Raw genomic sequence first — 25,858 nt, forward strand, 5'->3', positions numbered from 1 at the left:
GAGAGAGGAGGAACTGGCAGGCACTGGGCAGCCCGAGAGGCGTCTTTGGAGCGCGCCTAGCCCAGCGCCATGCCTGGCGAGTTCCCTTCTCCATCCCGAGGGAAGCAGAAGGAAGAGCAGCATGCCTAAGCTTCCCAGCTCGGAAAAGCTGAGCTGCCGCCAGCAGCTAATGCTAGTTTTCAGCGTGTTGAAGTTAGACTTGTTCCAGCTCAGGACCCAGACGCGTGGGTCCCTGCAGGCACCCGGCTGCTGGGAGGTGCTCTGCCCTTTCCTCGGGGCGCAGGGTGACTGGCTGTCCCGGGAAGGAAATTTTCTGGTCTGTTCAAATCGTAGCTGCACGCTAGCTCACGTTAGCCGAATTCTGTTCTTGACATAGATGAAATCTGCCCTCCCTCGTGACAGTGCCATGCTTATGGCCAAGTTATGAGTATGTGACAAGAAGAGAGCATATGCTCATCGATGGTTCGTTGCCAGAAGTCTTCTAGTGGATATGTACTCACATCAATATTTAAGAATATGTTCGCTTACGTGGAGAGTAAGAATATTGATTTCTATGGTAGATTACATAGAATATGTGTCCCTGTGCTGCAGGATATAAATCAATTTAAGGAAAAAACGTTTGAAAGACATAATGCTGTGGAATGGCTCTTTTGGAACACATATAGAGTTACAGATTTTGGAGCTCTGTGAAAATATAAATATATAGATATGTATGTCTTCAGTTTGTTGCTGGAAATGTGATGAGCTAGAAATAATTTGTTACACTGGTTATATAGTACAATGCAGTACACGTAGTCCAGCACATTACTCCTTTCTCTTATTTAAAAACAGAAATAGCATCTCTTAGCCGTGGTCAGACGTTGCCGTGTATCCCTCCTACTGACTACAGTACTGGGGCCGGATCCTTCTGCAGCTCTGTGTTATCCTGACCCCTTTGAAGTTCTCCTTTTTTATGATAGTGTTTTTGTGTAGTTATTTTTCCTAAGGCATGCAAAATATGTAGGTTAGAAAATTAGACTACAGTGCAAACTCCATGCAGCTCTTTATGCTAAACTTCATATACTGACCTTTCCAGCAGCAGTTCCCAGCCCAGCTGGGGAGTCGGGGACGGCCGCGTGTCACCTGCAGCCAGCGCAGACTGTTGGGCTGGGAGGGTGAAATGCAGACCTCTCCCGTGCTGGGAGCAGCCTAATAACCCAAACGCAAATTAGTCAAAATGCTGTATCGAACAGGACGGATTCTGCAAGGCTGGAGTCTGGCTTGAGCAAAGGCTATCGTTCACCAGACAGACGTTTTAATTTATTAGTAAAGATTCCATTTGCTTGGGAAATGGCTCAATAAGGGACATATATTTCCTGTTCAATGTTTACCTTGAGTGGAAAATTAAACCTAGACTTTGGGATTTTGAGGTCTTTGTAGGAATGTCCTCCGATAGTGAAATTTTTCTTCACCTTTTGTGTGAATGCCCAGTCGTGCACGCCTCCATCAGCGGTGCTCCTGAAGCCTGGGTTCAAGTCCTAGGCTTCTGGGTCATTACAGGAAAATAGAATAGAATAGACTGTTTCAGTTGGAAGGGACCTACAAGGAGTTGAGTGTTTGAGGTTGTGAAAAGAAGGGGATTGGCATTTCAGATTTCATTATGAGTAAACATTCCCTTTACCTTACCTTGTCTGTTTTGCAAGATTAAAGTCCCATCTTTCAGTTGGCTCCACGCAAACATAAAGATCAGCGGAGTAGGACACTGGAGACGAGAGAGGATCCACTGCATACTTCAGATGTTGCCAGGCGTCCTGAATAATGTCCCAGACAGAAAATCTAACTGTGGCAGTATCTTATTTCCTGCCTTACAGGCTGTTGCATTCTGCTGCTGCTTGTTCGTGCTCTTTTCATTTCATATCATTGTATAGCTTTGGTGTTGCCCTGTTGAGTAGCTTTTAATAATGCAACTTTTGACACTTTTTTTCCCTCTCGAAGCACAGAGCTTTATCTGAGTGGCAGCCACGGGAGGGAAGTACTATATTTACAGGGAGGGGTGATTCCAACCAAGCTTTATAATACCTTAATTATATTTGATGTGACCTAGCCCTTGACAGTCTTGAATCTAAGGTTGTCAAACAGGATTTAAATACTGTAAAGACTTCTGGACAGTGCCCAGAACTGAGCTGTATTTCACTGTGTCAGTAAGAAAGTGAAGAGATTCTTTGAAAGTGGAGAGAGAGGCTTTTCTTGGGATTTTTGTCTTTGGCTTAGTGCACCCGATTGGTAAAGCCAGGTTATTTCTCTCTTAAATTCTGCAGATTTTTCATGCTAGCAACAATATGTAAAACCCACTCAGAAAAATTAAGAAACAAATATTTTAAAAGTATTTTATGAATCTGACTGGGGAGGGAGTTTCTATTTCTTACACGTTTTCTTAATTTCAGGGCTCAGCAGATTCGTACACAAGCAGACCCTCAGACTCTGATGTCTCTTTGGAAGAAGACAGGGAAGCTATCCGCCAAGAAAGAGAACAACAAGCAGCTATACAGCTTGAAAGGGCAAAGGTGTGTTCTCTTCAACTTCAATAATAACTAAGTTATGTGGCATTTATCTTTTGCCCACTGTTAAAATTCACACTGTTGGTTTATGACAATGCTATCTTTTGAAATAGGTTGGCAATTGAGTCAAGTTATCTGCAGACAAGATGTTTTGGGGGAATATGGTGTAAATATTCTCATATAATTGGGGATCTTCTCTAGCAAGCTGAACTCTTGCTGGCCCATGTGAAATTACCAGGTCTGAATTTTGATGTGTTTGGCAAATGTCCTCTGCTAGGTTTTTGGTAATTAGATACAGTTCTTAATTCAGAAGGGTTTCCACTGTTTGTGATGTGTGTTTCTATTTGTAGTCCAAGCCAGTAGCATTTGCTGTTAAGACTAATGTGAGTTACTGTGGAGCTCTGGATGAAGATGTTCCTGTCCCAAGCACTGCCATCTCTTTTGACGCCAAGGACTTCCTACACATTAAAGAGGTAAACCCACGAAGTAGTAAAAGGGAATCTTTTTACATGCCAAGGACTGCAATTTGAACAGTCAGGGCTGAGCCATACTGGATGAAAAAGAGAGCCAAGAGCCGAGTGGAGGCGGAAGAGCCCAGCACATCCGGATGTCTGATTAGTGATGATGAGGTGGTACTTCAGCCTTTTTAGAGTTCCAGCACCCTGGGGTTGTTATCTTGCACTTTTTTAATGCTTGATGTTACTGACTTGTCGGATTTTCACATCACAGGAAGGAAATAACATCTTGCTATATTTTAAATCCCTTTCAATGTGGTAGATTCAGATTCTTTTCATCAAATGAAGTTTGTGATGGATCAGAAATTACGTAAGAGAAAGGGATTCTATTGATCAAAAAGTGAAGTAGCACCAGATTACACCAGGTCTTCATAAAGCACCAGCTAGGCTTGTAAGGGAGGAAATAAGACTTAGAATAATACAATAAGAAAATATTGAAGAGGACAGATGCAAAAATAAGTAAAAAGGAATAGGAATAAATGGCCCTAAGTATGGCTTTGGTAGTGAAAAATACTTTTTATTGCATGTTGAGCATCTTTCCTGCAATTCTTTATCTGAAGTGAGCCCTTCAAATTACCATAAACCCCTGTTGTTTTGTAGATTTGTACATAGGCTTGCAGCTTGCAAAAACATTTTTTCATCTCTGCATTCTGGGTTTATTTTAGGGTGTTCAGTACTCATTTGTCTCTCTCTTTGAACATGTGTCCATCATAGCGTCAGACCACTGATCTCCCTTTGACTGAGCACTTTTAGGAGGAAAACACCTGCTTCTGCACCTCCAGGGGCAGAGATTGGTGGTACAACAGGGGGTTTTGCTTTAAATTCTTTCTGCCTGAGAAGGACACAGGAGAGGCAGTTGATTCTCTTGTTCCACTTTCTCAGTTCGCTGCAAACAGATGGAAGTTTGATTTGGATTTCTTTTTGTGTGTGTGTGTGTATCTTTTTTTTAATATTTGTGTGGAACAGTGCTTAAACCGCTGCTGAGGGAGTGGAGCACTGAATCTGAATCTGCCTATCTCTCCGTGCAGAATTGATTGCCCCTCCTCTTCATTCACCAGGAAAGTGTTCTCTTCTGTCTAGCACCTCACCTGAACTCCCTTGATGTACACCACTTTCTAAACCTGCTTCCCATCAGGAAAACATCCTTTGCTAGCACTCAAAGTACAATGCAGACAGCTGCATCCATTACAGCACTCAGATCACTTTCTGAGCTACCTTCTTCCCTGACGTTTTCCCATCCACACCAGAAGTGTACCCTACCTGACATACTATCTTTTTAGCATACGTTGTCCTGTGTAACCATTCAGGTAACTCTGTGCATCACCATTAAAACAAGTATTTGATCTTGGCTTTCCCAGGATGTGGCTACCTTTATTGTCAGGCCAGTGAATTTAGTGTGCTAAACTTATACCGTGCTGCCCTGTACATTTTTCAAGAGAAGTGTCCCAAGTCCGTGTCTTGGCATTCTGTGAGTTTCCTTCCAAGATCTAAATGGCCAGGATTGCATTGCCACTAAACTGTAAGCCATATGGCTTACTGGTATTTGTCAGCTCTGCTAAGGGTTTAGCGTAGTTTCTTTGTTAACGCTGAAACCTTCAGCTTGCCTGAAGCTGTGGCTGTAACTCAGTAGGATGTCAGGAATGGTTCCCCGTGCTGGGGTCTGTAGCTCCGTGGAAGAAGGCTTTGCAGAATTTGTTTTTTAACAATCTGGCAAGCTTGCTTGGACTAGAACAAGCATGATTCCAGATTTTAGGATAATGCTAAACTAGGTAAGAAGTAAGGTCACCCTGCTGACGGGATGAAACACCAGCAGTACTGATGAGTTGCTATATTGAGAATGTGTCTTGTATGTCTCATCTGTCTCCTACAAGACTATACATTATGTGCTTACTTAAAAGATGAAGTGGCAACAATTACTGACAATGCAGAAGAAATAGGCATGGCAACCAAGAGGAATGAACTGTAGTCCTCCCACATGCTGAATGTGAAGAATACCATATGGGAGGTAATGACCTAATGCAAATAGCCCTGCATTCCTTGCTGCATCGTTATAATCTGTATTGTTCAGATATTCTCAAGCATAATGCTGATTCTGATCTCATGTCTAGAGGCATCACTCAGAGGTCCGTGACCTGCTGATGGAAGAAAGATTCCTGTTTTCAAGCCCTATGTTTAGAACCAAAATAGCATGGGTGGTGCTCATGGAATTCAGGTTTTGCAGTGGTTTAAATCCATTGATAGATTTCACTGATTTACAAAAGCAGAATGCTAAATCCTGAAGTATTTGTCTGTTTTAAAGAATGCAAGTAGTTCTGTTGACTTAAGCAGAAGCAACATATTTAAAATCATGGAATCATAGAATCATAGAGTTGGAAGGGTCCTCTGGAGATCATCTAGTCCAACCCCCCTGCCAGAGCAGGGCCACCTTAGAGCAGGCTGCACAGGAACGCGTCCAGGCGGGTTTTGAATGTCTCCAGAGATGGAGACTCCACCACCTCCCTGGGCAGCCTGTTCAAGTGCTCTACCACCCTCAAGGTAAAGAAGTTCCTCCTCATGTTTAGGTGGAACTTCCTATACTCATGTTTGTGCCCGTTACCTCTTGTCCTGTCACTGGGCACCACCGAAAAGAGCCTGGCCCCATCCTCCTGGCACCCACCCTTTAAGTATTTATAAGCATGGATCAGGTCCCCCCTCAACCGTCTTTTTTCCAGACTAAAGAGACCCAATTCCCTCAGTCTTTCTTCATAAGAGAGGTGTCCCAGTCCCCTAATCATCTTGGTAGCCCTATGCTGCACCCTCTCCAGCAGTTCCCTGTCCTTCTTGAGCTGGGGAGCCCAGAACTGGACACAGTACTCCATGTGCGGCCTCACTGGGGCAGAGCAGAGGGGGAGGATGACCTTCCTTGACCTGCTGGCCACACTCTTCTTGATGCACCCCAGGATGCCATTGGCCTTCTTGGCCACAAGGGCACATTGCTGGCTGTTGTCCACCAGGACTCCCAGGTCCCTTTCCACAGAGCTGCTCTCCAGCAGGTCAGCCCCCAAGCCGTACTGGTGCAGGGGGTTATTCCTCCCCAGGTGCAGCACCCTACACTTGCCCTTATTGAATTTCATAAGGTTCCTCTCCGCCCAACTCTCCAGCCTGTCCAGGTCTCTCTGTAGGGCAGCGCAGCCTTCTGGTGTGTCAGCCACCCCTCCCAGCTTTGTATCATCGGCAAATTTGCTGAGGGTGCGCTCTATCCCCTTTTTCATCCAAGTTGTTGATGAATATATTGAACAGGACTGGACCCAGTACTGACCCCTGGGGAACACCACTCGTCACTGACCTCCAACTAGACTCTGTGCCCCTAACCACAACCCTCTGAGCTCTGTCTTGCAACCAAAAATGAAACTTTGCTTACTGCCATTGTCCGAATGAGAGTAGTAACAGCCTGAAAAACAGATACTTAGAAAGTTGAAATGATGAAGTAATGGAGCCTCTTGCATAAATAACAGCTATATGAAGAGGACTGGCGTTCAAGATGATGGTATAAGGATTGCATTTCCCATAGCCGTATGTGTTAATATTTGTATGTATGGATGGGTTAATAAATAGGTTAATTTATTTTTCAAAGGTGTTGAGGCTCTGTATGTTTCAGAGACTTCAGTTAGGCACTGTTGTACCTTCGACAGCTAGGACGTGGTATTTGTGTTTCTGCAAGAACTTAAGTGCTGGAGAATACAGAGCCAAGAGAACTGATTGTTTTTAAGAGGAGATTTCTGTCATAACTTTTTCCTCAAGGCATGCAAACAGAATTGGTACATTCCTGCTGGTTTTAATGACTTGAAGGTCTGTTGTGAAAAGTAATATTTCATTTGAAAGCTAAAGTACCTAATGAAGCATAGCAGGTTTTCAGATATGTTGCTTCAAAAGCTCTGCTCTGCTGGCAGCCAGCTACAACAAATTCTTTTCCACTATGATTTCTGCTATGATACTGCTTTTCATCTCTCCATCATTAAAGTTAGGCCAGGCTTTCAGTAATGCAGAAAAATGTATGTTACTAAAGTTAATAATAAAATTAAGTTTTCTATGTTCAGGTGTATATTAAAGTTTCTTCCTAAAGGTGAATTTTTCTTCAGCTGTCATAAATTTTAAAGTGTATGCCTCCGAATAGTTTAGCTACTTCTAGGCAGCAGCACTATAAAAACGTCATTTGTAGAGAGGTGTCACAACTTTGGTTAGAGCTCTCATTAACTTTTACAAGGAACCAAAAACAATGGTTCTGATGGTGATATGAAGGTGTTATTTTTATGTTTTATATGGCTGCTGTGAGGTATTTTGGTGGCCTTGGTTCACCAGAAACTGGTTGAGCTCATTAAATCACCATCACGCTGAGCACCTTAGTTGGTGACATCAGAGGAGGATTCACAGCAGGATTGTTGTGTTGGGGCAGTTAAGAGATAAGGCAGTGCTGCCACAGGTAGCACCACTTTCCACTCTCTGGCTACAGAGACCTCAACCTTCCAAATCCTGCCTAGCACCTTGTAACTTCACTTAAATTCACATGGATTGTGCAGCATTCTGATGTCAGTGTGAGTCTGGTTTTGTTGACCAGCGTGGAGTTAAGGATTGTGGATAACAAAAGAAGGGAGTTTTGGACACGGAGCATTTTGAACTGAAGCCAGTAACCTTTCTGCGTTCCAGAAATATAATAATGACTGGTGGATAGGAAGGCTGGTAAAGGAGGGCTGCGAGATTGGCTTTATTCCAAGCCCGCTTAGACTGGAGAATATCCGCATTCAACAGGAGCAGAAGAGAGGACGTTTCCATGGAGGGTAAGAATGCTGTAACCTTTTAAAATAATTTAAAATCATTTCTGACACCGGACAATATTTTCAAAGGTCACTTGATTCTTTTTTATTGCAGTGCGTTTGGAGGAGTGTTTGGTTTGGGATTTCAAATGAAAATACATATTTGCAGAGAATAGACGTGTTAGATATTGATGATAAGAAACAAGAAAAAAAAGCGTATTGACTTTCGGAAAGATCAGTAATACAGTATGAGTGGTAATGACAGAAATTTCTGAAGGGCTAGAGAGTTTCATGTCCCCATGGGTTTAAGTCAACTTGGTGCTCAAAGGCTGCCAGATTTTTTTTCCAGCTGTTATGTTCTTAAGGTTGTGGGGGTTTTCTTTCTTTTTTTTTTCTTTCTCTCCATTTTGGGGGGGAAAAAAAAAAAAAGACTTTCCGAACTTTATCATATGAGCTTTGTTATTTCACTTTCTTTATTCTTCGTCTTCCAGCCTGACCATTCTGTGTCTTCACACTGCTACAGCTGGAGATTGCAAGTTCCTGGAAAAATATAATCTTGGTCACAGGTCTAGGAAGTAAAAGTGATTTCTCAAAATCTCAGTTCATACACTGTAGTCACTCTTCTATTGGCTGAATACACAAAATACTTTTCTGTCTTTTTTTTTTTTTCAGATTACTTTACTATTAGCGTATTATTCCCACTAATTGAAAACGAAATTTAAATGTTCACACAGATAACAAGGAGAACAAAACCTTTAGTACTGCAGAGTAGAGAGACAGGAGCCAATTGAATCTGGACCTAATAGATAGCAGTAAGAGGAGTATAATTTAGCCAGTATAGCACTGTTAGGGAATTGGCATACTCGAACACTTAATCAAGGTCAGGAATCATTTCAAGTATAAACCATCTGGGGAAATGTTTTTAGAATGATTGAACAGCATTAACTGTGCTTTTTCCAAATTGCTTTTATAGTTTTTGAAATAGCTTCAGAGGAAGCCAGTGTATCTCAGTGTACAGAAAGAAGTTTATCTAATTCAGAGAGATGGACACTGACAGTATTTAGGATACTGTTTCAGATACAGCATATGAGAAAAATTCTCTGCTTGTGTGAATGGGTATGATTCCACCGGATCACCAAGTCCTGCAAAGGTTTTTGTCTAATCTCACCTATGGAGAATATTAGGAATAAAATCAAGTATGAAAGAGACAGGGGAAATATTGTAAAGGATATCTATTAAGTTTTTAAGTAGTCTGCGCTAAGACTTCTGGGTTTGTATGATAAAATTGAAAGTAATGTATAATGATAAAAGAGTTTATTTTTGAGCACCTTTGTTTAGATAGAGTCGTATGGTATCTGTACCTTAAGATTTCTTTAAAACCTGTGACTAGCAGTCATACTAAGGCTCTATCTGATGAAGAAGAATTCTAGTTTTGTCTGAGCAAGGCAGTGAAAAGTCATCTATTAAAGAGGGTTTCTAGAGTCTAGTATGTGTTCGCAAAGGATTTCCAAGCCCAGGAGTAAACAATCCCTGCTCTGGAGAGCATGTGGCAAGAAAGCAAGGACAAAGTACTGGTTGGGACTGGTGTCCTCTTGCTGCTCAGCCTGTACACAATGAAAAATACTAAATGCTGTGCTGAGGACATGGATTGTACCACGGGGCTATTGTCACCTGCAGTAAGCAGGTTGCTTAAACAGTCCTCTTCTTTCTGCCCTGAGTTCTCCTTCCCTCCTCCCATCTCCTCCTCAGCTGCTTGTGCAATGAGCTGAATGGGAGAGCTGATTCACCAGAGCATCGTCCCCAAACCAGTTCCCTGTGCCAGTCTGCTGCAGGTTTGTGCTGGGTACATCACACAGGGAGAGGAGGACCGGACACAGGGACAGAACTGCCTGGCTGGAGGCAGGGAGGTACAGCAAATGGAAAAAGGAGCTACTTAAACCACTGTTGCTACACAACAAAAGCTATTTAAACCACCAGTTAAGATCCCAAGAGATGTGTCTGGTCAGTCATCTGTGCTGGTAGAGAGACCCCACAAGGCAGAGGAGTGCGGTGGGGGGGATCTCGTGCAGAGCTGGGCTGAGTGCTGAGTTTAGCAGATGTCTGTGCCCAGAGCTGCTGCATTTCCCAGCCTAGGGGCAGATCACAGAAGAGCTTTGCTCAGTCTGCAGCAGAACCTGCTCTCCCCTCGTAGCCTGTACGCAGCTCTTCCGGATGTGGAGATCTACTTAATTACAGAGGCTTTGGTTTCCCTGTGTCCCTTCACCTCTCGCTTCAGAGGAAGCTTTCTTGCATCATGAATGTGGGTGAAGACTCCTCTACTGTGTGATTTCTCATAGGGCAATTCCTCATAGCTGCTGCCTAAAACCTCACACGTTTGCCTCTCTGGGCACTTGATGTTAATGGGGTTCTTTCTAATACCATAGGAAATCCAGTGGAAATTCTTCTTCAAGTCTCGGAGAAATGGTTTCTGGCACATTTCGAGCCACGCCCACTTCCACGGGTAAGACAATTTTATTTAAGGAAACTCTTGTTATTTCTAATACTTCTATTTTAAAAACCGTATATGAAAAATGTGGGTTTCCCCCCTTTGCTGACTTATTAAGACGTTTTACAGAATGCTTGCGTGTGGAGGTGGAGAAAGGCACCTATTTCTAGACAGGTGATAGTTGCTAAGGGACTGGGAAAAAAAATCTCGGGAAGAGTGGGAGCTGCCCCAAAACGGAATAGATGACCAATTTAAACAGGGCCGACCAAAAGGGAGGCGCACTGAGAGAAATCGAAAGCGCATTGATAATGGGATTTTTGTTTGCAAGTGTTATGGTTGTTATACACAGTGTGTGTTTTTTAACCAAATTCTCATTTGGTCTTTTAGCAAAACAGAAACAAAAAGTGGTAAGTAGTACTTTTGTTTTCATTCTAGTACATAATTCCCAGGATTTTCATATAGGTCTTCCTTGGTTAATGATCTGAAGGGTTGTTTTCTTCTTCTAGACAGAACATGTTCCCCCATATGATGTAGTACCGTCCATGAGACCTGTTGTCTTGGTGGGTCCATCACTGAAAGGCTATGAGGTACGTATTCCAGGTATTTGCAATTAGTTCGCATGTTCTTATCTATAACCTTCCGTAGTACATTCAGGTTGTGCGGTCCAGTGCAACTGGTTTATGATAATTCAAAGTAATCTTTGCATAAATAAATGTCAAAAATACTATGTAAGAACTAAGAGCATAGTTACCACTTTGCACCATTTGGGTAAGGTGAATTTTTTTCTGCCTTGCAAGAGTGTCTCTTACTTGTGATGTCTGAGCTGAAGGGTGGGTAATGTAAGTACACCAGCGCTCTCTTTGCACTTTTACTGCTTTAAACATGGTGCACGGCCGTTATTTTCAGTACAGTTATTCTTGCTTAAATCAAGTAAGAAAAAGAGGATTTGTGTCCTCTACAACAAAAATTTAGAGCAGTCAAATTAACCAGCTAGGCTTCTGTACACATGTAGAATTTTAGTCAAACTAGCACATGCTTTCAACTTAATTACCTAAAATTTTGAAGAAACTTCCGCATTGTTCTCCTTTATTTGCTTAGAAAAACTTTACATCTTCCCATGAAACTCCGTGTCGGTAAATGAAGTAGCTGGGTTATCGCAGCATATTCAGTTCTCCAGCACCTGAAACTGAATATGAGAACTAATGATTATTATTTCAGCATGTTTTCTTGATGTTTTTTGGGTTTTTTTTTAAGATTATTAGTATATTGAAATATATATGTAAAGAGACCTTTAACCCTTCTAAGTTATTTGCCTCTGTTCAGCATGGAATTAGGTATGATAACATGCACAGATAAATAGGACACCCATTTTTCAAGGCTGCTGCAGATTCAAATGAGCATTTAACACGTGCTAAACGAGCACAGGCTTTTAGCAGGGCATTTGAGTGAACTTAACCATCTGTTAAGTGTTTTGCCGAATTAGGAACTAAATGAACATGAACATAAAATCAAAGATACACTTCATTTAGCTTAATTAATGTTGTTAGTACTTTATAGGATATTATTAAACATATTGGAATGGTTCTTTTTGGAAGATTACAACATGGTACCATTATTAGCATAATGCCATGGTTTTGCATTGTTTTTTTTTTTGTAAGAATGATTGAAAGTGTAGTTTAGCAAAGCAGGTACTTCATATTCTTCCTCTCTGCCTTTTAATTTTATGGTGATGTTTCTTGAGAGGAGTAAATTTCATCCGTTGACTTCCATGGTGCTGCACCACAGAGTAATTTGCCTAGGGACTCTCAAGTTTGGAGGGGAGAGAGGCTGTTTGTTAATACAGACCTCCACAAATATGCCGTCCTGCCTTTCTTTCAGAAAGTAATACGAAACATGACATCTTGAACATATAAAGGTGTATAAATGGTAACACAGAATATTAATTTCAATTACAAATAGTGGTCTACATAATAGAAAGACATTGATCTTACTTCATAACCTACATGGGAAAATTCTTTTGACTTTTTTTCCTGAGTGAATTCTGAGGGAACCATTTTGAAAGATAACCTAGGAGAAATAAACTGCCAGAGGCCTGGGGGCTTTGATTAAGTTTCTGTCTATACTGGCAGATAATGGGTGTCAGCCTGAGTTGTCCTGAAAAGGACAAGGAGCTCATTCAATAAAATAGATGACAGCTGTTGGGGCTGAGCGTCCCTCGGATGCTTTACCATGTACAGGAACGGAAGCATCCATTTTTTCTGCTTGTATGCCTCTCTGAGAATAGTTTTTCTCTTCGGGTAGAACAGTCATCCAACACGATAAATCTTGTATCTGCAGTATTAAGCCAGTTCTAATAATGTTACTGTAGGGAAAAAATCAAATCATCTGTTCAACCTGAATAGTCCCATATGCTTCTGACATGTTCTGAAGCCTGCTGGGAATGGTGTTGCTGTGGAAGGTGGTGAGGTGTGCTCTGATGCTTCAGTGCAAGTCAAGACAAGAGCAGAAAGAGCGACAGCTCTCACATCCTCCGTTCCGCATTTTGGAGAATGAGTCAGAAAACTTGCAAGTATTTATTACAAAGCGTGCTGCCAAGAGCATGAAAATTAAATGATTGCCACCTGTAAAAGGTATTGATTGTTGGCAGTATCCTTACCTTCTACTTACTTCTTTTCTTCCTTTTGACTTCTTTTTCTCCCTGTCAATCCTCCCTGTTCAATCTTCCTCACCTCTGCAAAGGTGACAGACATGATGCAGAAAGCTCTCTTTGACTTCCTGAAGCACAGGTTTGATGGGAGGTGAGAAATACTGTCCTTTCATTCTGCCCCCCCCCCCCCCCCCCCCCCCCCCCCTTGTGTTACTAACATTTTACTGATTTATTTTTTTTATAATGCAAGAAGATTGATGCATGTTCAAAACTGATTTACTGGCTTTGTATCAACACTGAAATGCAGCCGGCTGTGGGGTGGAACACAGCTTATGTGTTACTAGAAGTGCATGTATCTTCATATCTGCTGTGTCTGTAGTAGGATTTCTTAGGTTTAACAGAATAATTCTGCCTCAGCATCTTGCCAGCCTGAAGTTACAGGAGAAATCTAGATGAAAGGTGACTGGGGCCCGTGGAAAATGCCAGAATATCTTTAAACACGTCATTACCAGGCTCAGGTTTTTAATGTTGCCCTGGGAAGCAGGCTGTGCCCCTTGTTCAGCCAGGATTCGGAGGGAATGGTGCTACCCGGTGAAGAGTCCTTTCGGCAGAACCCGGCTTCTGGCTCGCTGCTGGCCCTCGTCCTTCCCTCCGGAGCTCCCAGGCCACTGCTCTGTGGCCTGAGCCGACTGCGTGTTGGGGAAATGGAACTGAGTAGATTGCTTTTTCAAAGAGCTGTCCAGTTCCTTTTGTGGGTGGAAGAGTTGAGAAAGCATGACTGATTGCATGTAAAAGTACTGTTTTATTCACAATCCTTTGGGCATATGAAAATTTCTTAACCATTGGATACAAGTGTGTACTGCTGGACCAGCTCAGCCAGCCGCTGAAGTGTGCAGACACCAAATAGTAAGTGCCTCCTGGTTTTATTTTGAGGTTGCTCTGTTTGGGCTGGGTTCATTCTAGCACCTTTTGTGAAGTTCCAGGCTCCTGTGCAGCAGGACGTTTTCTAAATAAAACTAATCACACCCTAGTCCGGAAATAAGCATCAGAAACAGAAGATTTCGACAGGGTGCAGTAACGGTGCTTTGGACCAACGCCTAAGAAAAATCAACTCTTAAATATTCTTAGTAGTCAGAAATACTTAAAAAGGCAGTTTAATGAAGGAAACGCTGAGAACTAAAATATAGAAAAAAGTGTGTCAGAATAGGAGGGTTCATCTTGTTCAGCTGGAACACAGAGAATAATTCCTGATGAGCTGTCAGAAGGATAATTTGGATTTCTTTGCTAGGAACATAGGCTTGGTCCGTGGCATCTCTTCTTTTCCGCTGGAGCTCGTCAGTAGTTGTAGGTGTCTGCTGCATCTTTGGGATGTTCTGCCCTTCTCTCATCCTAGTTTGTTCAGTGTATTCTAACTGTGAAGAGGAGCTTATACTGTGCTAGCTGGCATGTGACAGTAAGTCAGGTTTGAAAATACCTAAAACATTGGCACTGGGAGAGTGAAAATAACAGTGTCTGTTTAGAAGAGGTAGAGTATGATTTATGGTCAAGGCACCTTTTTTGGGTGCAGTGAGGAGATGGCGGTGCTGAACTAACCCATCAACAGATTAGACAAAACGTTTCATGATCAACAACTGTGCAAAATATCTCATCTCCTCCCCTATTTTTAATTGCCCAGCTCAAGTGATTTTAGCAGATCCTAAAAATGTAGTGATTGACTTAAAACCTGACAGATGAAGCACCGTACGTGACAGCCTGCAGTTAAATTACTGTTTTTCTGCGCTGTTCACTTGTCCTCCTGGTGCCTCCCCCCCCTGCTCGGAGCAGTGGGACCGCTCTGGTTCCACTGCAGCTCGCTCCATGAGCTCCGGTGCCCATTTGCGTTAGGTGTAGGTACAGAACCGCAGCATATGTTCTCTTCCAGCTGTTGGCATATGTCTGTCAGCTTTGCATATGCCGGTGGTAACTGAGAGTCATTGTTTTCGGTAGGAAACCATGGCAACGGGAAGTGATAAGTCATCTCCAGTTGCCACGACGTGATTGCTATGAATATATCCTTTATGAGGTATATTTTTATACCCTATATGAGAATACACTCAGCAGAGGCCTGGTCCATGAAGATAAGCAGTGCCTAAATACAGAGAAGAAAAGGTAAAGCACACTTCGAGACGCCCCTTTAGGCTGCTTAATGCGATGGGAGGCAGGATGGTGCCTTGCCCTGCTCTCTGTCTTTGCCCCACCGTACCCTTGGGCTGCGCAGAGGGGTAAAGGGAGAGATTCTGCCTGGAGTGGGGTATTTTTTTGGAAATCCTATTGCCATTAGCAATATTGGCAACTACATCGGGTAGAAGTATGAAATTTCAGCATTGAAAAAGTTAAATGCCACAAGCAAGCTGTTACAATTGACTTTAGCTCTGAGTAACTTTAGAAAAATGAATTAAATTCCTTTTCAGGCACCTCAGCTGCTCCTTGGTTCTCCTGCCAGGTTTTATGGCTTTGCAGTCTTCCCCCTCCCCTCCCCTCCCCTCCTTTTCTTTTTCTTTCTTTCCATCTCTTTGGCAATTTTGTGACAGTTCCACGTTACCAAGAAGGGAAATGACTGTCCAAGGGAGGAACTTTTCATAAGACTCGAACTAGCAGCGCTCCTTCCCTGCCTCTGAACACACTTGGTGTCTGTCGGCTCCTTTTGTAACTGCAGCATCCTCTCCTGGGCTGTGAGCTGAAGGAAGGGCCGGAGGGCTGCGCTGGGCACACCTGCGGAGAGGGGTCTGCTGAAGCTCTGCTGGCACAAAGCATTCGGGGAACGGCTGCTGCAGAGGCTCTAGCGGCGTCGTTTTCCTAATGCATTGTGTTTGATCACTCTTGCATAGACCAAGCCTGACTCTAGACACCGTGTAAACAAAACAGCAAAGGCACTTTTTTTTTTCTTAACATCTTTCAGCAACAGTGATACTTAGGATTACTTCTTACGTGGGAAGACCGAAATGCTTCTTGTATCTGGCACAGTGGGTGAGCATTTCTGGTCCTTGCTCTGTTGCACCGCTCTGATTCCAGCTGTCAGAGGTCTAGGACCTCCCTGAGCCAGAGGTGCAGTCTGGACCACCGTGTTTTGTTGTCACCTCTAGACTGAGGAGCCATTAATTTCTCCCATTTCTTTTTTAAACTCATTTATACTTTTGGTCTCCACTGTATTTTCTGGCAATAAATTTATTTATGTATTATGTAGAAAAATTACTTGCACTTCTTTTTAACCCTCCATCTGGTAATTTCACTTAGAGCTGCATAAATCTTACGTTGTTTGGAATAGCTGCTAGTCATTTCCAGCTTGCTTGCTTTTCAGTATTCATAGCTCTTCGGCTTATCACAGTCCTCCTAAATAGAGTTTACATGAAGTGATTGTGGGTCTTTGTTTTATAACCTTTTGTCTCTTGTCAGCTCACTGACAGATCAAGTAAAAATAATCACCTTCCTTAAGTTAAAGAGGAGGCTCCAGTGGTACAGATAGCTGTGCTCAACTTACTTTTCTCCTGTTCAACCATGAGCCGAGTCATTTAGCCCATCGGCACAGCTCCGGGTCTGGAAAAGGAGAGTGCGTGTTGGAGGACCAGTCTCCCAAAGCGAGCAGCTCTGTTCAGTGACTCCTGGGCACTCAGATACGAGTGACGCGGTCTGCTGGGATATCCAAACATGACCCTTCCTCACCTCTCAGCAACGTCAGCTTTAATCAATGGTTTAACTGTCTGGGAAGAGAAGTGCTGTTACTGTTACGACTCTCTTGCTCTATGCCCTAAGACTCACATTACTTGTAGTATTTACGGTACTGTGTAAATTCATGTAGGAGATGAGTTGGGGAGGAGAAAAGTTAACTAATGCATTAAGTAGAATAGCAGAAACTATATGCCAGAATCTACAGTAGTGTAGGGAGTAGAAAATACTTTACAGTTACGCAGCATTTCTCTTTACTTGTTGTTTAATGATGATATAACTTAGCTATAAAACATGTTGGAGTGGTATTTTTATTGTATTTGCACTTTGGAATGGAATGTAGCTGTAAATCATGCACAGTGCACTGAAAATTTGACTGCTGTGTTTTTGTTCTGTCTGTCCTGTGTTCTTACTCATAGGATATCAATAACTAGAGTGACAGCTGACATTTCTCTTGCGAAGAGGTCTGTTCTAAATAATCCAAGCAAGAGGGCAATAATTGAGCGGTCAAATACAAGATCCAGTTTAGGTAAGACATTGACACAGATGTCATTCTGAACGTATTTACCTACTGGAGGAATGTGGCAGGATTTCAGCCTTCAAGACGTCATCAGTTCTGCAATTTTAAATGCGCCTACAGCATTTTAATGTATAATTCTGAATTTCACATACTCCAATGGGAGACAAGTTTTGCCTGACGGAGGAGTGGCAGCAGAGCACAATGTGCTGTGTTAACCTCGCATGAAGCGATGACCTGGGCTAGAGCAAGCAGTATTTTAGTTATTTGCAAAAGATGAGTTAGGGGCCTGCAGTCAGAATGTAGGTTCAGTGCTGGTTCCTCCCAAGGTGAGTTGGCCTCACAGCTCCCCTGTGCTTTTAACTCCACATCACAAGGTGCTGGAGAGGTTTCACCTTGCCCAGTCAAGAAGTAAACATGTTCTTATTCCTGACCCTGCGACTGGGGTTGTATTTTACGCTGAACAGCTACAGCTCAGTTTTCCTGTCTGGCCATGAGAGCAGAGACTGGGGTCCGGGTCTTCCCCACTCGCTCCTCGCAATGGCATGGCTGCTGGGTTACACTGGCCTGGTGAATTTTTCTCTTTCACAAGGGTGGAAATTTGTGTGTAGTACATGCGTGCCAGTCCCCTGGTCTCTGGCTGCCATCCCAGGAGGTAGAAGGAGTTTGCTTTCAGTCTTCACAGGAAGAAAAGGCTCTTAAGCCCAATTCTCTGACATCCTGAGAGACTGTTTGAACTGGAGGTATAGTTCGCTGGACACTACGCTTCTAGTTGGTGTTCTAGTACAGGGGTAGGCACCCCAAAATTAAGTGCTGCAAGGGTGAGTACTAATCTTCTGCCTGTGAACATAAGTTGCTCTGTGGAACAGCTCTTAGGCAGATTAAGTGCATGTGAGTTGCTGACATACAGCTCTTTTGTACTTTGGTGGTGTAACTTACAGGCTTCAATTTGCACTGAGTTTGTCTATTTAAAATTCATCACATGCATGCGCGTGATTAAGAAGGATCAGAACAATGAATATCAGAAATACAATTTACATGGAAATAAATTTCTCCTTTTTCTTCAGACAAAAGTGCTTTGGTGTGAACATTGCCATTAGTGTCTTCTTAAATAATACCCTGTCAATTATTTATCATAAACAAATTTTTGTGGTTATAGATTAGGAGGTCACAGTTCTGCTTTTCATGCAGACTCTTGGTTAAGTTAAATCAGAATTGCAGTCCAAGAACAAAAAATTTTTAAGGAATATCAATACATCACTTGCTGTTGGAAATAATAAAATCTTATGACTCCTAAGCTATTTAGCAGATTTGGAAAATATGCTTAAGTCTATTTTGCTTTAATAGAAACATGCATATTATTGTACTCAGTGTTTAAATACATTGATATTATAAATTAACATAGTACGTATGTATTTTCAGGCAACAGAATTATCTCCAAGGTAATATTTATTTTAAAAATTGCCATGAGTAATAGGTTATTTTATGGAAGTTACATTAATTCACATACAGAGTTCATATACTGAATGCATACAGTCCATGAAAACAAATGGGTGATGGTATTTTTGTCTAAGTAATGCTGGGAGTAATGCTGGGGTTGAATGGCTTTCACCTGTTTTGTTTTCCTTTACTAGCTGAAGTACAGAGTGAAATCGAAAGAATCTTTGAGCTGGCAAGGTCCTTACAACTGGTTGTCCTAGATGCAGACACTATCAATCACCCTGCACAACTTATCAAGACGTCTTTAGCTCCAATTATTGTCCATGTTAAAGTGTCTTCTCCGAAGGTAATGTATCTCACCCTTAAAATATGTGCGTTTGAGAGGGACCTGGCGGGCAGTGTGGGAGTGAGTAGGGTCGTATCTGCTCTGGAAAAAATTAAGAGTGAGATGAAGAGAAAAAAAGTGAAATTTTGAGATCAAGGGCTTGACAAGGGAATGTCTGATGCAATTTCCTTTTTCTGCCCTAAACCTTTACCTAACCTTAGGCTGAACCTTAGACGAGGCACCCACCAATTCAGTAGACACAAAAATTCCTGAGGAGCAAATTCTTTCTGTAGCTCTCAGTTCCCCCTGGCAGTCCCTTTGCAGCCCCCCTACCCCAACGCAGCCGGAGTTCTGGGTTGTCTCTCTACAAGCCCTAACCTTAGGCTGAGCTTCAGAGACGAAACCCAGCCCTTTGCCCACCTCCCAGGCAGTTAATGCTGGTCGTCTGTTGATCACAAACAAAGCCTGTCTGCTTTTGTCTGTGGCTTCTGCCTGGGGCATGTTAATAGACCATCCACAGCTGGGTCTGGGCCAGTGTGGCCAGGCTACTGGCCAGCTCCAGCTATGGAGCATCAATGTGACTGTTGCTCAGGAGCACAGCACGGACCCCACCGTGACCTTGGCTGTTGGTGCAGAAGGGAGCCTGGAGTCATGACGGAGACACAGCGATGGTGGGATTCTGCCCAACACCTGCTGGAGGGACCACCGTGGCACATCAGAGATGGCCGCAGAAAGGCATGCGCCAGTTCTTGGTGCAGGTGACCAGCAAGTGATGGGGGAGGTTCTGCTGGACCTGCTACTGCAGAGGAAAAAAGGAAGAACTGGACAGAGTTGTGAAGGTGCAGGACAGCCTTGGCTACAGCAACCGTGAGAAAGTGGAATTTAAGATCCTGAGAGAAGCGAGCAGTACCAATAACAGAATGGCTGACCTGGGCCCTAGAACTGGCTTGTTCAGGGACATGTTCAGCAGGATCCCATAAAAGACTGTCTTGGATAATGAAGCAGCTCAGGAGATCTGTGTGATCTTAATGGACAGCTTCTTCCAAGCACAAGAATGATCTGTTCCTACATGGAGCTGGCAGGAGAGCAGTGTGGATGAACAGGGAGCAGCCTGAGCTCAAACACAAAAAGGAGGCACACAGAAGATGGATGCAGAGAGAGGCATCCCAGGAGGAATACATCTGGGGGTCAAGTTAAGAAAGCCAGAGTTCAGCTGGAGCTAGAACTAACGAGATCTTAAGGGTAACAAAAAAGGTTCCTGTAAGAACATGGCAAGCAGAAAGAAAGCTAAGAAAAGCATGGGTCCACTGCAATGTGTGGCAGGGACCCACAGTAGAGGAAGGTTGATCTGGAGACCACCTAACTAACTGGACATATGCAAGACCAAGGGACCAGATGGGATTCACCTGAAGGAGCAGTCCTGTGCCATTGCAAAGGTGCTCCCTGTTACCTTTTAAAGCTCATAGTGATCTGGGAAGGTTCCTGATAACTGGGAAAAGGCAGATGTCACATCCATTCTCGAGAAGGGTAAGAAGGCGGATCCGGGGAACTATAGGCCAGTCAGTCTTACCTCAGTCCCTGGGAAGGTTATGGAGCAAATCCTCTGGGAAGCTGTTCCCCAGCCACATGTGAGACAAGAAGGGGACTGGGAGCAGCCAGCAGGGATTTGCCAAGGGCAAATCATGCCTGACCAACCTGGCTGCCTTTTGTCATGAGATTATGACCCCAGTGGACAAAGGAAGAGCAGTGGCTGTTGACAGTCTTTACTGTAGCAAGGCGTTGATGTGGTCTTCTTGTAGTATCTGATGGGCAAATTGGTGAGATATGGTCTGGATAAGTGTGGACTATAAGAGAGATGGAAGACTGGATGGGCTGCCGGGTCCAGGGTGCTGGTCAGAGGTACAAAGCCCAGCTGGCAGCTGGTTACCAGTGGTGTCACTTGAGGGTCTCTAATGGGGCCAGTACAATCCAACATTTTTGTTAATGACCTTTGTTAATGTCCAAGGTTGTGGACAATACCTAATTCTGGGGCAGGTTAATGTTCCAGAGAGCAGGGCTGTCCTTTAGAGGGACCTTGGCAGGTTGGAGAAACAAGCTGTCAGGAACCTCTTGAAGTTCAGCAAAGGCAAATATCCAGTCCTGCCCCTGGGCTGGAGCAGCCCCTGGCCCAGGTCGGGCTGGGGCCAGCCGGCTGGGGAGCAGCTCTGCAGCTGGGGACCTGGGGGTCTTGGTGGGTAACAATTTGGACAGTTGTGAGCAGTATGCCCTTGCAGCAGGGAATAAGCCGCATGTTGGGCTGTACAAGCAGACATGGGTCAGTCGTGGCTCACAGAGGTGGTGAAATCTCCTTGGAAATGTTCAAAACTCAGCTGGAGGAGGACTTGAGCAATCTGATCCAGCTGGTCTTACCTGGAGTGAGGGCTTGGCACAGACACCTCTAGAGGTCCTTCCAACTTAAAAAATACTCTGTTGTTCTATGATCCTGTAATTTTCTTTGAGACTATACAGAGAAACAATTTAGGATTCCTAACTTTTCCGCCCCTTAAATTCTAGTAAAAGACACGGTGGAAGGAAAATAATAAAAAAGTAATATGAACTATGTGTGTAAAATACCTTCTGTACCCAAAATGTACCTCAGAACAGATAAGGTTACAGCGTTATTGCTACACAACATAACATGCTGCTACTGTTGTGCTGCAGTCAATCCAGCAATCCAGTATAATTCTGTATACGTATAATTTTCATGGTTCTGGAGAAGATTACATTTGTCAAAAATAACCTATTACTACAAGTAGAGAAAAGCAAAATCGCCATTCTCACTGCATTTGAAATATTTGCAAGGGATCAAACGTGATGCAGAGGGAAATGTGCACAGCTTTCAGGGAGGTTATCAGAAAGGTTTGTGCTTATATTCAAGGACAATATTTTATCCCTTTTGTTAAACATAATGGAGAGCTTCTGAACTTGGTAATCCTCCGATGGCATGTCAGTCTGAGCTTTATGGAGATACATGATCCTTAAATTCACATTTTCCTCTTTTCCTCTGTCAGGTTTTGCAGCGACTGATTAAATCTAGAGGAAAGTCACAAAGTAAACACTTGAATGTTCAGTTGGTGGCAGCTGATAAACTTGCACAATGCCCACCAGTAAGTACAGAAGAAAGGCTAAATGACTTGTAATACATGGAGTTTTAAAGATTTCTGCTGTGTTGGTCCTTGATTATAGCTGAGTTCATACGTTACCACGTCACTTTATGGTGATTCAGACAGCCCTGCAATTGCGACCGTTGATCAGCTTTTATTGCTAAGAAGCAAGTTGTTTGATACTTTCATCCCGATATCGCCTGTGCTGGGTTTATTATGATCTTTGGCAAGGTGACAGGTCAAAAACGACGTGTATGGTAAAACTGATGTACTAGGACATAAGTAAATTACATCATTTGTGAAGCAGTGCTATCTTAAGGTCCCATAGGACCAAAGTCTCGGACTCCTGGTTTGGGAGGAGGCTGCAGAGGACTTTCCTCAGCTGCACAGGGAGTCCAGACCCACCGTCAGTACCGGGCGAGTCATGTGTCTGCGTGCACGTGATCCCTGAGCCTCCTGACACAGCAGCATCTGCAAGCCATTCTGGTTACCTCATGGGAGCACAGGCTCCGCTCACCGACCATTTTATCGAAGATACCGATTACTCACCTTGAATCACCTGCTGCATAAGGAGCAGAGGTCCTGGAGAGATGATTAGGCAGGCAGTGCTGTGCAGAAAAGCTGCACGGGTGTTTGGACAGGGCAGCTCAAACTTGCTTTTATTTTCGAAAACCACACCTGGTTTCCACAACAGAGAAAGCCTCTCGGTGGAAAAAAAACTTGGATGAGGACTTTGGTCCTCATTGGTCCGGTAACATTGCTCTGGTAGAGCAGAGACTGCTGTTCATACCAGGGCAGTGATCGGACAGTCCAGCCTACGGCTCGCTGTATTGCCCGTCTTTCTCATGCCAAAGAACTGCAAGGAGAAGTCAGATTAAATCAGAGAAATTCAGAATAGGCACTGGGAAGGTTTCCATGATCACACTCTCTGACTTAAAATAGGGAAAGTGCTGACAAAAGAGATGTCTTGGAACAATCTAGGAACAAATTTGGGAGTTGAGATCAGCAGAACGAATGCCCAACCCGAACGGTCAGATAATGCTTCTAGAAAACTTTGCCTTCTGTTACGTAGACCTTAAAGAGATTGCCTTCATTTCATATGGCTTTTATTCTCGATGCAAATGAAAGTAACAAAGTTCAAACAGCTTTTGTTCTGCTGTAACGATCTACAAAGATTTATTTCCGTGAAACTTGGGTTTATTTGCTTCTTAAGATACCAAACTTCACAGCCTCCTCCTCTCTTGTCCCCACTGGCCATTAAAAGATAATTGAGGTATTTCTGGCCACTCCACCTAAATTACAGTAACAGATGTTGCTTTCTAATGGTTCCCATTGGTAGGAATTGAGGCTGAGCCACATCTCCTTTAGGCCAGTGCTCTCACACCCCTCAGATGTCCCAGAACTGCTGGTGGTGGGAATGGTGGCACTCCATCCAGTGAAAGGGAGACCTGGAGAGAGCTTTCTCCTTCTCTCTTCTCTTGCCTACTAAAAGGTTGGCCTTTTAGGTTTGTCGGTTCCTGCCATCAGGTGGACCTCACCTAATTGCGAGCTGCTGTGTGGAGGCTGCCGGGCTCTGCTGCATGGGGGCACCCGTCTTTCCTCAGCAGCGTTGTGTCCTCCCGCCTGCGTGGAAGAGTCGGGCCCCTCTGTGGCATCAGGTCTGCCCAATTCTGCCTTGGCTGAGCCAGGGAGCGGGTGATTCCACATGGACAGACCCGCTTTCTGGAAAAAAACATTTCAAGCTGCTGACACTGCTAGCAAGTTCAGGTTATGTTTACTCAGTAGTTTCAGCTGAATACAAAGTGAGGAATAATTAATGTGGGTCTGTCAAACTGAATTTTGGCAGGTTTTGCAATGTTTTGGTGTATGTTCAGGCTAGATTCACACTGGAATGTTAGAAAGCAGAGAAAAAAGTTAATAGGTTTGGCTGAAATGTCTGTCCTCCGTATCTAAAAGTGGAAGGGAGACACGGAACTTGTCCAGAATAGGAGAGATCTGATGCAAATTCCCCTTTGCCTGATATAGAGCAGAATTAAAATAATCCAGAAAGGCGCTGGCGGTGGTGTGTGTATGTGGGAGGTACATCTCGATTTCACCAGTTAAATACCCTTTTTGCAGTGCCCGCTGTGCCCCAGACAGCTTGCCGTCTCCCTGGCGGGTGAGGATTTTGCAGCCACCCTCCTGCTGTCCCTCTCAAACCGCCAGCCCCCCTTGCAGACGTCCAGCTGTCCTAAGGGGTAGATGGTGACTGCATGTGCATCCACCTGGTTGTGTCACTGCAGACCTGTAAGCTTCTGGTTACAGTAACTGTAGATCGTGTTCCTCACTCTCTTACCCTTGTTTTCCACTTCAGGCAGCACTGAAAGATGTTCAAGCCATCTTGAGTTCTTCTGGAGAACTCAGCTATATTATGTTTCTCACGTGTAATTTTCTACTGAATTGTTATCTCTTAAAATGGTGACGGAGAATTCCCATGAGCCATTCAGGTTCCATTAACTAAAACGAAATTGTACATTTTTCTGTAGTACAAAATAATTTCTATAGAAGCATATAGCTTCCTAACTCTTAATGGGTGTGAGCCAAGTTAAATGGAGTTGCACCTGCACCCATTTGAATACGGCTTGTGGTACTTACACCGAGCTGTCACTAAGCTTACACACAGAACAATCCGCTGCACATTGTTCACATTTGAAAGGTGTATTTATTTTTCCACCTGCACAGAGAAGGCTGTGCATGTTTCACAGCCTTGTTTGCCCTTTATACAGTGATTTCCTCTTATTCCACTTAGGTTTGCTCACATCAGTTGAAATGAAGTGGTTCGCTGCGTGGATTGAAATAAACAATGTGCAGCAGCAGGATGCATGTCCCTGCCTGTTCCTTGCATGGTGGCACTTAGATTGTCCATCCCCAGGATCGAGTAAACTCCTTAACACCCAGTCCTGCAATTGTATTTTGTTGCCTAAGTGAGACCCCACCTGGATAAGAAGAATATTTCCAAATTTCAGTGTCCAGATTACAAACATATAACCGTGCTTGCTCAGAGGCTGCCTTCCACTCTGACCTGCACAACAGCCTTCCGCAGAAACCATCCGATCAGTTTTGCCCTGTTTGATCTCAAGGAAGTTATTGCTGACTTAGAGCACTTGAGGGGAGATGAGAGTCTGGGTTAGGTTTAAATTAAAGGACCAAGTCGATCCATGATTTAATTAAGTAAAAGTATACTGCTAAGACCAAAGACACTGCTGTCTGTCTTGGGCGCTGTGACCTGCTTCATCCGTTTTGCAGCTCAAATTCCTGCAAGAGGAGTGTTTGTTTAAAGTGAAGATACTTGAAAACTGTAAAAACCTCATTTTTTTTTCATTTGCTGAGAGCCAGCCTTAAGTAATCAGATGGTGCTCTATGTCTAGACATTTTAAAAATAGCTGTCTTTTTTGGCATAGTTAAGTTCAGGAACCGCTTTCATTATTAATTCCTTGCTAATCTTTCAGTCATGCTGCTCAAGCCAGCGCTAAGCATGTCTATCACTGCCTGACTCCATTAAGCAGGAACGATGGCTCAAGGAAACACGAACTGTACTGACTGTACAGCTTTAGATACAGTGGTCATATACAGTTCATTATGATTTTTTTTTTTTTAACATTTGGATCAGGGATCATGTGCTAAGAGAGGGTACACATCCCTCTGGTCTATTTGATATAACCTAAAAAATACCAGAAATTACAGTCCAGCAGAACTAAAATGCATTGGTTATAATTAA

At 43.4% G+C, this 25,858-nt stretch overlaps 1 protein-coding gene across 2 annotated transcripts in view; it reads left to right on the forward strand.

Moving 5' to 3' along the window:
* Positions 1–25,858, forward strand: part of CACNB4 (calcium voltage-gated channel auxiliary subunit beta 4) — a gene marked incomplete at both ends in the record, with an annotated part of 65,051 nt that overhangs the window by 31,807 nt on the left and 7,386 nt on the right. The window contains 10 exons of one of the 2 annotated variants that reach the window (XM_082483465.1): positions 2,424–2,543; positions 2,888–3,010; positions 7,736–7,866; positions 10,266–10,342; positions 10,715–10,734; positions 10,834–10,914; positions 13,067–13,125; positions 17,096–17,205; positions 18,828–18,979; positions 22,009–22,104. In XM_082483465.1, the coding sequence (XP_082339591.1) occupies positions 2,424–2,543; positions 2,888–3,010; positions 7,736–7,866; positions 10,266–10,342; positions 10,715–10,734; positions 10,834–10,914; positions 13,067–13,125; positions 17,096–17,205; positions 18,828–18,979; positions 22,009–22,104 (969 nt within the window). Of the gene's footprint in view, positions 1–2,423; positions 2,544–2,887; positions 3,011–7,735; positions 7,867–10,265; positions 10,415–10,714; positions 10,735–10,833; positions 10,915–13,066; positions 13,126–17,095; positions 17,206–18,827; positions 18,980–22,008; positions 22,105–25,858 lie in introns of both variants that reach the window. The other variant, XM_082483466.1, reaches the window with a different exon arrangement.

This window comes from Vanellus vanellus, assembly GCF_965231255.1.
Source record: "Vanellus vanellus genome assembly, chromosome: 5".
Classification (NCBI taxonomy): domain Eukaryota; kingdom Metazoa; phylum Chordata; class Aves; order Charadriiformes; family Charadriidae; genus Vanellus; species Vanellus vanellus.